Source organism: Oryctolagus cuniculus, chromosome 7, assembly GCF_964237555.1.
Source record: "Oryctolagus cuniculus chromosome 7, mOryCun1.1, whole genome shotgun sequence".
In the NCBI taxonomy this organism is placed as follows: Eukaryota; Metazoa; Chordata; class Mammalia; order Lagomorpha; family Leporidae; genus Oryctolagus; species Oryctolagus cuniculus.
The window spans coordinates 28939198-28953921 of NC_091438.1; the positions used below are offsets into that span (position 1 = coordinate 28939198).

At 38.4% G+C, this 14724-nt stretch overlaps 1 protein-coding gene across 6 annotated transcripts in view; it reads left to right on the forward strand.

Moving 5' to 3' along the window:
- The window catches only part of MROH9 (maestro heat like repeat family member 9), a 107706-nt gene that overhangs the window by 40302 nt on the left and 52680 nt on the right, over nucleotides 1–14724 (forward strand). For all 6 annotated transcript variants that reach the window (XM_051857125.2, XM_051857126.2, XM_051857124.2 and 3 more), the window contains 2 exons: nucleotides 11599–11723; nucleotides 12950–13099. In XM_051857125.2, the coding sequence (XP_051713085.1) occupies nucleotides 11599–11723; nucleotides 12950–13099 (275 nt within the window). The remainder of the gene's footprint in view (nucleotides 1–11598; nucleotides 11724–12949; nucleotides 13100–14724) is intronic.

The window sequence follows — 14724 nt, forward strand, 5'->3', positions numbered from 1 at the left end:
ATTGTGAATTGATCTGCAATGAACATAGAGGTACAGGTAATACTTCTTTATGCTGATCTCACTCCCCTTGGGTACATTCTCAGGCGTGGGATTGCTGGGTCATATGGTAGAACTATTTTCAGCTTTCTGAGATATTTTCATACTGTCTTCCATAATGGCTGTAACTAGTTCACATTCTCACCAACGGTGAGTTAGGGAACCTTTTTCCCTACATCCTTGCCAGCATTTTCTGTTTGTGGATTTCTGTCTGAGAGCCATTCTAACTGGGGTTAGGTGAATCCTCACTGTGGTTTTGATTTGCATTTCCCTGATGGCTAGTGATCCTGAACATTCTGTCTTGTGTATGTTGGCCATTTGAATTTCCTCTTTTGAAAAGTGCCTGTTCAAGTCCTTTTTCCATTTCTTAATTGGATGGTTTGTTCTGTTGTTTTGAGTTTCTTGAGCTCTTTATAGATTCTGGATAAAAATTATAGAGCTATTTATCAGTTTCATAGTTTGCAAATGTTTTCTTCCATTCTGTTGTATCTTTGTTAGTGAGGTAGTTTTCTTGTTGGCAGAAAATAGATGGGTCTTGTTTTTTAATCTGTTCAGCTAGTTTTTACCTTTGAATTGAAGAATTTAGGCCACTTAGATTCACGGTTACTCTTGTTAAATCGCAAGTAGGCCCTGCCATTTTTCTGTAAATATTCTTATTGTTTGCTTTGGATTTCCTTTGCCTTTTTACTGGCAGATATTCTGCCTTCATTTTTTTTCATAATGATGACTATCTTTCTGTGTTTTTGTATGTAGCACATCCTTAAGCACCATTAAGCCTTGAACTACAACTTTCCATTGTCTTTTATCCTGTAGTGTTTCTGATGAAAAATCGGTTGTAAACTCATTGGAGATCCTCTGAAAGTAATCTGGCATTTCTGTAATGCATATTTTAGAATGATTTCTTTAAGTTTTACTGTTGAATAAGTTTGATTACAATGTCTCATGGTGAAGGTCTTTTCTAGTCATGTCTGTTAGGAGTTCTATGTGCTTTGTGTAGTTGGATGGCTTTCTTTCTCCAAATCAGAAAGTTTTCTTTAATTATTTCACTGAATAGGATTTCTAATCCATTCCTTCTTTCCATATTCAGAAATGCTAAGACCCATATATTGGGCCCTTTGATAATATCCCATAAATCTCCAGCACTAATTTTAATTTTTCTATTTCTTTTTTTTTTTGATTGAGAAATTTCCAAAGATTTGTCTTCTACCTCAAGCACTCTTTCTTCTGCCTCACTAAGTATGTTTTCAAGCCTTTCCTCTGTATTTTTTATTTGATATGTAGAATTCTTCATTTCTTTTTTTTTTTTTTGACAGGCAGAGTGGACAGTGAGAGAGGGAGACAGAGAGAAAGGTCTTCCTTTTTTACCATTGGTTCACCCTCCAATGGCCGCTGCAGCCACTGTGCTGTGACCGGTGCACCACACTGATCTGAAGCCATGGGGTGCAGGGCCCAAGGACTTGGGCCATCCTCCACTGCGCTCCTGGGCTACAGCATAGAGCTGGAATGGAAGAGGGGTAACTGGGACAGAATGCAGTGCCCCAATCAGGACTAGAACCTGGTGTGCTGGCGCCGCAGGTGGAGGATTAGCCTATTGAGCCACGGGGCACAGGCCAGAATTCTAAATTTCTAATGTTTCTATTTTATTTCTCTTCAATGTCAATCATGGAAAATTTTTTCTTCTGATTGCTTCTGAGCAATCTATGATTAATCTTTTAAATTCCTTTTCAGGAATTTCATCAATTTACTTGCCTTCACATTCTCATATAGAAGTGTTCATTTGGGGGAGTCATATTATCTTCCTTATTCTTGTTTCTTGAATGTATTTATTCCCAGGTATTTGTGGAAATATTTGTGGGTTTTCTCCTCTCATGGCTTTTATCTTTGAACTATGCCTCTGTGGCTTAGAGATGAGAGCTGAATGTGGCTCCAAGGAGATAAATACCTTGGGTTATACCACAGTGGGTGCAACACTCACCATTGCTGCTACATGAATTGCAGTGAAGATCTGTGCAGTCCTCTTGTGAGCATGGATTTCAATACAATGAACCACACCAGACAATCAGGGAGCTCTCAACTTTTGGTACCATGTGCAATCATTGCCCAGAGTCCCAGCTGTATCCTGTGCCATTCAGGCAGTTATAGAATCTCCACAGTCACAGCACACAAGGCTCCCACATTATGGGATGCAGAGCATCCTCTCTGTCCCGCTAGTCTCTCCCGTCCACAGAGAGGCAGAGATGTTCCCAGAGCTGGCTGGCTGTGGGTGCTCCATCTGTGCAGATTGAGCCCTGGATCCTGTGATATGTTGGGAGGCTGAGGATACCTCACAATCCTTCATGGGTGCCCAGCCCCCTGTCAATCCTCCCAGTCATATTCAAAGTCAGTGATTTTTCCCTCTGGCAAAATCCCTGGATGATATACATGCACAAGAGCTGCTTCAGCCACTATTCATGCTACAATGGCACCTTCTCTCCCTACCCCTCCTGCCCTGTTGTTGTGTGCAGGCACAGGAGCCATCAGACCACTGCTGGTGTTAAAATGATGCCTTTTCCCCACTAGTTGCCAGGCGTGCACAAGAATCATCACAGCTGGTACTGATGTCAAAATAGTGTGTCGTCTCCGCCAGTCGCTGGTGCATGCACAATAGCTGCTGTGGCCCATTCTGGTGTCAAGATGGAGCCTTCTCCCAGCCAGGTGCTGGGCACCATTGTGGGGGCATGGGGAGAGAGAAATGTGCCCCTTTTTTCCACTGAGTTATGCAGGTACTCTGTCCCCTTAGGCTACCAGGCTGGACTGAAAGGCAGTGTAGTTCTCTAGGCTTTCCCTCCAGCATATCACCAGTGCTGCTGCAGTCTGTTCTCACCATTCTCTCCAAATCTGATGCTCCCACCGACTCTCAGCTGCAGGAATTGTGTGTCGTGTCTGTGCTCATTGCTACACAACTTTATCTTCCACAATGATCCATGGCATCCCTCTTCCTTCTGTAGAGTTTCCTCTGCAGGTTTCTCTCCAACTCTCCTCTGGGATTATACTTTCTCCACTTTTTTGTTACTATTTTCCCTTAGCCTAAAGCAGTGCATCTTTTCGCTATTCCTCCAATTAAGACACCATGTCTCACATCAGATGGGTTTGATTCCTGACTCCAGCTCTTGATTACAGCTGCTTGCTAATTCAGACCCTGGGAGACAGTGATGACGGTTCAAGTACTTGGGTTCATGCTACAAATGTGGACTTGGATTTATTTCTCAGCTCCCAGCTGTGGCCCCTTGACCATTGTGAACATTTGCGGAATGAGTTAGTAGATAGAGATGCTAGCTCTTCTGTGTGTTTCTTGCTGTCACTCTTGCTCTCTCTTGCTCCCATTCTTTCTCTCACTCTCCCTTTCAAATAAATAAGCTTAATTATTTTTCAAAAGTGACACATTTTTTACCTTAAATGAGGCAACTCATAAGATTCTTGCTTCAATGGTGAGGAAAAAATCAACCCAACACTAAAATAAATGTGCTGTGAATTACACAGCAAAGTGTGAAATGAAAACCTAAAGGTTTCAGACTATTTCCAAGCAACTTAATTGATTTGAGAACAAAGCTTAAAAATGTTTGTGGTATCCCTCTCTTTTCTTTCCAGGATGTAATATCTGAAGGCAGATGTACTCTCCCATAAAGAACAACTTTAAAACACTCACACACACACACACACACACACACACAAACCAACTAGATGGGAACGAATGAGATGGGGTTTATAATTGTTGAAGAATACCACCTAGGCTCCAGCAGTGGCAGGTAATCCCTATGAAAGAGACTGATTAGGGAGCTTAAGGAGGTCATGACAGTTTTAGTTTACAAGGCAGAGAAACAAAGAGTACACAAAACAGAGCCCCAGTATCTGAAGAAACCTGCACAGTGCCCCCTTTACATAGTTAGCTGGGTACTGATGAGAGTAAGAGTATGAGGAAACCACCTGGGGCTGGACTGCAGAGCACCAAAATTATTAGAGAAAAAAATCCAGTGAACTCACAGAGGCTGGTAATAGTACCTGGGCCAACACGCCAGAATTTAAAACTTCATAATTTACAAATAATGAGATAGAACACTCAGAGATATTTTGTCTCATTAGGAGGAGAAAATTATCCCTAGGAGAAAAACCACTGTAGTGTCATTGAACAAGGCTTGCAAACAAAATCTAAAATCATAAAGCTAATTTTAAATAGTTTAATTGCTTACAAGAAAAAAGTTGAAGATTATTTCTAGGAATACAACAATCCCAGCACTTAATAACTTAAAATTGTCTGACATCCAATAAAAATTACTAGGCATGCAAATAAGCAGAAAAATATAACCTACAATGAGAATACCAAACAATCAAAACTAACTCAGAAGGACCAGTGCTGTGGCGCAGTAGATTAAATCACCACCTGCTATGCTGCTATCCCAAATGAGTACTGATTTGAGTCCCAGCAGCTACACTTCTGATCCAGCTCCCTGCTAACACACCTGAGAAGGCAGTGGAGGATGACCCAAGAACTTGGGCCCTTGCACATGCATAGGACACCGTGAGGAAGCTCCTGACTCCTGGCTTTGGCCTTCTCCAGCCTTAGTTGTTGTAGCCATTTGGGGAGTAAACCAGTGGGTGGAAATCATTCATTCTCTCTCTCTCTCTCTCTGTCTTTCTTTCTCTCTCTCTCCCTGTCTCTCTTTCTCTCTCTCTCACTCCTATTCTCTCTGTAACTCTACCTTTAAACAAACTAAATAAATCTGTAGACAAAAAGCTAACTCAGAAATTGAACAGATGATGTAATTAGTAGAGCGGGACATTAAATTAATTTTATTTCATTTATGGAGTTAGAGGAAAAAATGAACGTGTTAAGTAGAGACAAAGAAAAACTTCTAAAGGACTCTTAAAAACCTCTCGGGATAGCTGTCATATCTAAGGTTAAGAATTCTCTGGCAGGAACTAAGAGGGTTTAGACATTGCAGAAGAAAAAATGGTCGCTGGGCTTGTGCCCATAATAACACTAATTACCAAAAATAAACCAGAGATGTAAAAGATTGGAAAATGTGAACAGAGCACTGGGGAGCTGCAAGACAACTTCATTCAGCCTAATACAGTATAATCTGAATTCCCAATGGTGAGGAAGGGAGGACAGAAACAAATATTTGAACAATCATGAATATTTTCAAAATTAGAGAAATGCAATAAATCCAAAAAATCCAAAATTCTTAACAAAACACAGAAATTATAATTAGAAATCAAAATGCAATAGACAAAAACAGAAATTCCAGGAGAAACAAAGACATCCAAATTTACAATCGGAGGATTCAACACTTTTTCAATAACTCATAATTTCATAGAAAATCAACAAGAATATGGACTTAAATCAACTTGACATAATTGACATAGGGCATTCAGCCAATGACAGAAAAATGAATAGTTTTTCAGTTCTTTCGGTAAACAGAGCATTTCTCAAAATAGATAGTTTTCTAAGCTATAAAATAAATCTCAAGAAATTAAAATTATTCTCTGACCAAAATGGAGTTAAATTAGAATGTAAAAACAAAAAGATATCTGGGAAAGTATACATACCTGGAAACTGAATATCATCTTTCTAAATAACCCATGGGTTAAATACAAAATATAAAATATCATCTTTCTAAATAACCCATGGGTTAAATACAAAATATAAAAGGTAAAGCACTTTGAACAGAATGAAAATGAAAATAAATTCTTTGGATGCAGTTGAACTCAGAACATTGCTTTAAATAGAGAAAAGTTCTCCAATCAATGATCTCAGCTTTTGCCTTCCAAAAATAGAGAAAATGAGAGCAAATAAACCCAAAACAATAAGAAGACATGAAATAATGGAGATCAGAATAAAAGTCCAATGTAATAGAAATCAGAAAACAAGAGAAAAGCAATGAAGCCCAAAGTAGATTCTTTGAGAAAATAATGGGGAGAAGAAGAAAACACAAATTACCATTGTTAGGAAAAAGTGACTCGATGAGCATTACAAGAATAGTGAGGGAAATTGTTGAGAAAACAATGTTGACAAATTATATAAAATAGATAAATTAATTGAAAGGCACAAAATCTTTTTTTTTTTTTTTTTTTTTTTTTTTACAGAGACAGAGGTCTTCCTTTGCCGTTGGTTCACCCTCCAATGGCCGCCGCGGCCGGCGCACCGCACTGATCCGATGGCAGGAGCCAGGTACTTATCCTGGTCTCCCATGGGGTGCAGGGCCCAAGCACTTGGGCCATCCTCCACTGCACTCCCGGGCCACAGCAGAGAGCTGGCCTGGAAGAGGGGCAACTGGGACAGAATCTGGCGCCCCAACCAGGACTAGAACCCGGTGTGCTGGCGCCACCAGGTGGAGGATTAGCCTATTGAGTCACGGTGCCAGCCAGGCACAAATTCTTAAAGCATGCTCATGAAGAAATTGGTAACCTATATACATGGGTACTTGAAAAAGTTCATGGAAAATGTATATTCTGAAATACTAAATATAGATGTAAAAATTCATATTAACATTTGATAAAGTAAAATCGTGTGCTCATTTTAGTAGCTAAAGAAAAGGCAATGGATAAAATCCAACATCTATTTCTGATTAAAAACTTGTGACAAACTAGGAGTAGAGGGAAACTTTCTTCATCAGCTAAAGTGTATGTGAAAAATCTAAAGCTACAACATACTTAATGGTTAAATATAAAATGATTTCCCTAAAATATCAGGATCCAGGCAAGGATATGTACTGTCATTACTTCTATTCAATGTAGATAAAATAGAATGTCCAGAAGTAGATCCACACATATGAAGAATGTTGATTTTTGGCAAAGTCCAGGAAAGTCAGTGGAGAAAGAATAAACTTCTTGGTAAATGATGTTGGAAAAACTGAACATTTACATTCAGAAAACAACTCAGATCCATACTTCATACACAGAAAAAAAATTAATTCAAAATAGATAAGGAGAGCTAAAGTAAAACCTAAAACTAGAAAACTAGACAAAAATATTTGGACCTTGGGTTAGGCATAGATTTCCTAGGTATGACACAAAAAGCATATTAAATAAATGAAAACCAAATATGAATTAAGTATTTCTGCTCTTTGAAAGACATTGTTAATAGTTAAGCACACAGGAGGAGAAAATATTTACAAATTAATTTATCAGGATAAAAGTTTATATCCAGAATCTATAAAGGACATTAAAGGACATTACATATTAACTAATTACATTTTTTACAAATTAATTGCAAATTTTATTAATTACAAACTAGTAAAAAGCCAATGTAAAAAGTGATAATAGATTTGAATAAATTTGTCAGTTTTCTAGAACGTTAAACTTTTGGGGCCAGCACTGTGGCGTAAGGGGTGGAGCTGCTGCCTGTAGTGCTGGTATACCATATGGGCACCAATTCATTTCCTGGCTGCTCCACTTCTTAACCAGCTCTCTGCTGTGGCCTGGGAAAGCATTGGAAGATGGTCCAGGTTCTTGGGCCCCTTTACCCAAATGGGAAGACCCAGAGGAAGCTTCTGGCTTTAAATCTGCCTATCTCTAACCATTGTGGACAACTGGGGAGTGAACCAGCAGATGGAAGACCTCTCTCTCTCTCTACCTCTCTTTTCTTCGTGTAACTCTGACTTTAAAATAAGTAAATAAATATTTAAAAACAAGTTAAACTTTTCCAAAGTTGTTAGACCATTTTATACTTTTACCTGCAACGTGGAAATATTTGAGTTCAAATTGTTACACATACTTAACAATACATGGAAGGGTTAGTTATTTTAATTTGAAATATTACAATGAGTCTTTAGTAGTATCTTAGTATTAATTAACATTCCTTTAATGAATACATGTTGAATGTGCTTTTTGTCATATATGTTTCTTTGCTAAAATGATTATTCAGATTTATTATTACTAACACATGATGCAGTCATTCCGCAATTTGTATTTACCAAAGAAAATGAAAGCCAATACTCATACACACACTAATATATAGTGTTCAAAGCACCTTTGCTTGCAATAGCCAATCACTGGAAACAACCTAGATGCCCATCAACAAGTGAATGGATTAAGAGATTGTGACATATAGCACACATACAATAAGCACCGTCTTCAGTAAAAAGGAATGCACTGTTGGTGTACTCATAGCAATATCGATGAAGGACAATTCTGCTGAATGAATGGAGCCAAACAAAAAGTCTGACTCCACTTATGTATAGTTGGGGAATAGTAATTTAACATATAGTAGATCAGTGGTAGCTATGGAATCAGGAGGTGGGTACACGGAGCAGGTATGGGGAAATGTTTGGAGGCCAATGGATACATTAATTTTTTAGCTAGTAATGTTTTCATAGGTACATAGGAGTACCTACACAATATTCAAGGAAAACGGAATTAAAAGGTAAGTTTATGTTTGGTGCAAAAGGTTTGAAGTGAAGTTTTTCAATACCATGAATTATCCATGAGTTTTTGGGAGCTGTTTATACATATACAAAAACTTATATTTTATTTTATTTTTATTTTTTTTAACTTTTATTTAATGAATATAAATTTCCAAAGTACGGCTTATGGATTACAATGGCTTCCCCCCCATATCATCTCTCCCACCCGCATCCCTCCCCTTTCCCACTCCCTCTCCCCTTCCATTCACATGAGGATTCATTTTCGATTCTCTTTATATACAGAAGATCAGTTTAGCATACATTAAGTAAAGATTTCAACAGTTTGCTCCCACACAAACATAAAGTGAAAAATAATAGATGATTTTTTAAATGATGATGAAATCAGATCAGACCTATTGTCATGTTTAATCCCAGTGAGAGTCAAGTTGGGAATTGATAATTTCTTCTTCTTCTTTTTTTTTTTTTTTACAGAAGATCAGTTTAGTATACATTAAGTAAAGATTTCAACAGTTTGCACCCCCATAGAAACACAAAGTGAAATATACTGTTTGAGTACTCATTATAGCATTAAGTCTCAATGTACAGCACATTAAGGACAGAGATCCTGCATGAGGAGTAAGTGCACAGTGACTCCTGTTGTTGACTTTACAAATTGACACTCCTGTTTATGGCATCAGTAATCTCCCTATGCACCAGTCATGAGTTTCCAAGGCTACGGAAGCCATTTGAGTTCACCGACTCTTATCTTGTTTAGACACGGTCATATTTAAAGTGGAGGTTCTCTCCTCCCTTCAGAGAAAGGTACCTCCTTCTTTGAAGACCTGTTCTTTCCACTGGGATCTCACTCACAGAGATCTTTCATTTAGGTTTTTTTGTTTGTTTGTTTGTTTTTGCCAGAGTGTCTTGGCTTTCAATGCCTGAAATACTCTCATGGGCTTTTCAGCCAGATCGGAATGCCTTTAGGGCTGATTCTGAGGCCAGAGTGCTGTTTAGGACATCTGCCATTCTATGAGTCTGCTGAGTATCTCGCTTCCCATGTTGGATCACTCTCCCCTTTATTTATTCTATCAGTTAGTATTAGCAGGTACTAGACTTGTTTATGTGCTTCCTTTGACTCTTAGTCCTTTCATTATGATCAATTGTGAACTGAAATTGATCACTAAAAACTTATATTTTAAATATAGAATATGTCAAAGTGGAAGTTCTCTCCTCCCTTCAGAGAAAGGTACCTCCTTCTTTGATGGCCCTGTTCTTTCCACTGGGATCTCACTAGCAGAGATCTTTCATTTAGGTCTTTTTTTTTTTTTTCTTGCCAGAGTGTCTCGGCTTTCCATGCCTAAACTACTCTCATGGGCTCTTCAGTCAGCTCCAAATGTCTCAAGGGCCAATTCTGAAGCCAGAGTGCTGTTTAGGACAACTGCCATTCTATGAGTCTTCTGTGTATCCCGCTTCCCATGTTGGATCATTCTCTCCCTTTTTAATTCTATCAGTTAAAATAAGATCAAAGTTGCTGAGCTCAGGGGGCTTCCATGGCCTTGACAACTCATGACTAGAGCCTGCGTAGATTGCTGATGCCTTAAACAAGAGTGTCAATTTAAGTCAACAACAGGAGTTACTGTGCACTTACTCCCCATGTAGGATCTCTGTCCTTAATGTGTGGTTCAATGTGAATTAATAATATGACTAGTGCTCAAACAGTATTTGGCAATTTGTGTTCCGTGTGGGGGCAAACTGATGAAATCTTTACTTAATATATACTAAATTGATCTTCTGTATATAAAGATAATCGAAAATGAAATTGATGTGAATGGAATGGGAGAGGGAGCAGGAGATGGGAGGGTTGTGGGTGGGTGGGAAGTTATTGGGGGGAAAAAGCCATTGTAATCCATAAACTGTATTTTGGAAATTTATATCTACTAAATAAAAGTTTAAAAATATGGAATATGTCAATTATATCTCTATGAAACTATTAAAAACAAATAAAATAATTCAAAATCCACCTCATGGAGTGGGTAGGCATTTAGCCTAGCAGTTAAGATGCCTGAATCAAGCATTGGAGCACCTGGGTTTGAATTCTGGCTCCAACTCCTAATTCCATCTTTCCGCTAGAGCAGACCCTGAGAGGCAGCAGGTAACGCCCAGGTGGTTGAGTTTCCGTTACTCACTTGGGAGACCTAGATTGGGTTACTTTCTCCCAGCTTTGGCAGTGCCCATCAATCCAACCCATTACAGGCATTTGGAGAACCAAGTGACAGATGGAATAAATCTCTCTGTCTCTGTGTCTCAGTCTCTCTGTCTCCCTGCCTCTCAAATAAAACTTTTTTTTTTAATTCACCTCTAAAAACCACTTACCTGGAATTAAAGATTTCTGAAGCTGAAGTTTTTACTGAGAGTTTCTGGCTCTATTGACATACCACTACACAGCTCTTTTCAAAATGCCTCATCTTCTCTTTCACCAATAGATACTCCAACTTAAAAATCACATTTCCAATGCACTGCACAATTCATTTGATAGCCTAAATACATTTGATATCTCATCAGTCTACCAAAATTAATTATGTCTTTCATTTATATTTTTAAAAGATTATTTATTTATTTGAAATGCAGAGTTACAAACAGAAAAGAAGAGACACAAAGAGAGACAGAGAGAGATATAGGAAGATAAAGACAGAAAGAGAGAGGGAGGGAGAGAGAGAATCTTCCATCTGCTGGTTCATCCCCGGAATGGCTGCAAATAAATAAGGCTGGGCCAGGCCAAAGCCAGAAACCAAGAGCTTCATCCAGTCTCCCACCTGGGTAGCAGGGGCCCAAGCACTTGGGCCGTCCCCTGCTGCTTTTCCCAGGCTATTCCCAGGGAGTTGAATTGGAGGTGGAGCAGCTAGAACTCAAATGGGCACCCATATGGGATGCTAGTACTGTAGGCAGTGACTTACCTCACTGTGCTATAATGCTAGCCCCTATTCATGACCCACAAGACCTTTCATTAGGATCTTATTAATTCTGGGTCAGCATCATCATAATATCGTATGTGACCAAACTATGAGCAGAGACTTAAATATTCAGAGACTAATATTCAGAAAATTTCAGATTATCACAATAAACAAAAAATGACAATGTCATAGAAGAAATTGATCAAATAAAAACCTTTTCCTTTTTGCAGCGGATATTGAAAAAAATAAGCCAACAACTTGGGCTGAGCGTGGAAGCTGTTGCCTCCTGGAGTCTTCTCCTGATGTAGATTTTCTACCCAAGGTCTTGCAACGAAACAAAACTAAAATTGCTCAGGTGTCTTAACCTCTTCTTTATCACATGTTCTTTGTTTTGTATTTGTTGTTCCTCTTAATGGCACTTTATTTCCACAAACTTTAAATTTTTAATAATTCTCCCTTTTTAAAAATTCAGACAAGTGAAAATCATATGTAGTGCAGCTGATTTCCATCTATATTAATAAGAATTATTCCTAGTATTCCCAAATATAGTAACTTATTTTTATTTAATCCTCACAAAATACAAATAATGTAGCTGTTTCTTAGTTATACTTCTTGTTTGCCTAACAAAGCGTTCATGAAGAATGGGGAATTTGTGATAATTTAGCAAATAAGCAGTCATCAATTAATAAACTTTTCAATAAACTATCATAATTTATTCCAGAAACAGGCTCATGACATTGTGGCTTAGATTTTGTTTGAAAGAACTATTAAACTTAAAAAAGAAAAGTTTACATGATGAACTCAATGTCAAGGAAATAGTTTTAACACTGTCCAGTCCCTGGGAGAAACATGAGGCTCTGTATCCAACCTAACCTTCCTCAAAGTAAGTAGGCTAATGAATAGGCATGTGAAACCAGCCAGCAAATGTTGCCTGCTAGCAGAGGGTAGCAGAAGATGTTTCAGCTACACACATCAAGTCAAGAGCTCAGCAAAATTTCTGATGCAGCCCTGCAGGCCAGCTCACCTCCTGAGTGAGAATGCTCGTGTTCTCCCTAAAACAAGACATAGGAAAGAGTGCCTTCACCCAAGACTAAGGTCATTAGAATTGTATGAGATTGAGAATATGTTGTAGAATGCATTTAACATGATATAGTTAAAAAACACCTGCATAGAAGTCCTAAATATGCATCCATATGGAGCATGGAGGTACATTTTTCCAAAATCAAGAGATTTTCTTCCTCACTTCTCCAAAATCATATGCCTGGTTGAGTATGAAGTTGGCCACAGATATCTATGTAGGTTTACTAGTAAATCCTTCATCCATCCACTCTCCACTCTATTTCATTTATAATTTCAATCATGGGATTTTATATGAATGAAATAAGTCAAAATAATATACCTATTTGTGAAAAGAGTTGCTTCAACTCGAGTAAATGTATGAGTGCTATACAAGTCATTAAAATGAGTAGCATCAAGAGCATGTAAAAGTGTAGTACTGTAGTAAGAAGCAGAAGCTGAGTTTGGATATCCTTATGTCGGAGCAGGTGAGGCCTGAGGTCACCACCTTGCTTGTGATTGCAGAATGTCGGGCAAACCTTACTGCCCTCTTTGCTGACTGACTTCGTGTGGAGTCTCCTGATGAAACTGTCTGAACCTGACTACAAAACTGCCTCAGAGGCAGCGTCCATCCTGAACCTGACTCTGGAAAATTATGCACAGAAGGTCACCATGGTAAGACACTGATTGACAGACTTTATTCTTGAAAGTTAAACTTTTGCCGTTGTGTGTCTACTTCTTTTCATACTTAATTCATGTCATTGTGTATTGTATGATTTTCATAAAGTGATGCTATTTTGTTTAATTTTTTCAAGATTTGTTTATTTATTTGAAACTCAGAGTTGCCGAGAGGCAGAGGTACAGACAGAGGGAGAGAGAGAGAGAGAGAGAGAGAGTCTTCCATTTGCTGGTTCACTCCACAAATGGCCACAATGGCTGGAGCTTGGCCTATTCGAAGCCAGGAGCCAGGAACTTCTTCTGGGTCTCCCACTTAGGTACAGGGGCTCAAGCACTTGGGCCATCCTCTACTGCATTCCCAGGCTATAGCAGAGAGCTGGATCAGAAATGGAGCAGCCAGGACTTGAACCAGCACCCATATGGGATGCCGGCACTGCAGGCAGTGGCTTTACCTACTATGCCACAGTACCATCCTCCATTTTATTTAATTTTATGCCTTTTATCTTTTCAAATTTTATTTATGGTATATAAATTTCATGTACATAGATTTAGGAACGTAGTGATAATTCCCACTTTACCCTCCCTCCCACCATCACTACCATACGTCCTCCTCATTCCTCTCCTGTTCCCTCTTTTAATTTTTAAAATGATCTAATATCAATTAGCTTCATACTTAAAATATTAACCCAACACTAAATAAAGAGTTCAACAAATAGTATGCTGAAAAAACATCATTCTGCAACATAGAGACAAGGGATGTAAACAATCATCGAAGCTCAAAATGTCAATTTTACTCCTATAATTTACATTTTTGGTACTCTGTTAGTTACTACAGATCAGGGAAAACATGATTATTTGTCTTTTTGGGACTGGCTTATTTCACTAAGTATAATGGCTCCTAGCTGCATCCATTCTGTTGCAAAAGACCAAATTCATTCTTTTACAGTTGAGTAGTATTCCATAGTGTATGCATACCATAATTTTTTATCCAGTCATCAGTTGATGGACATCTGGGTTGATTCCGTATCTTAGCTATTGTGAATTAAGCAGCAATAAATATGGAGGTACAGATAACTCTTTCATAAACAAATTTCATTATCCTTGGATCAATTCCCAGGGGTGGGATTGTTGGGTCATATGGTACATCTATTTTCAGCTTTCTGAAGTATATCCATATTGTCATCCACAGTGGCTGTACTAGTTTACATTCCCACCAATAGGGGATTAGTGTACCTGCTTTCACACATTCTCATCAGCGTGTATTGTCTTTTGATTATGGTATGGGAGACATTCTAATGGGATGAGGTAAAACCTCATTGTGGTTTTGATTTGTGTTTTCCTGGTGACTGGTGATCATAGGCATTTTTTTCATGTGTCTACTGTCCATTTGAACTTCCTCTTTTGAAAAATGCCTCTTCAAGTATTTTTCCCATTTCTTCACTGGATTGTTTTTGTTGTTTTTTGAGTTTCTTGAGCTCTTTATTGATTCTGAATATTAATCCTTTATCAGTTGCATAGCTTGCAAATATTTTCTCCCATTCTGTCAGTTAACTCTGCACATTGTTTAGTGTTTCTTTTGAAGTGCAGAAGCCTCTCAGCTTGATGTAACCCTCTCTGTCCAT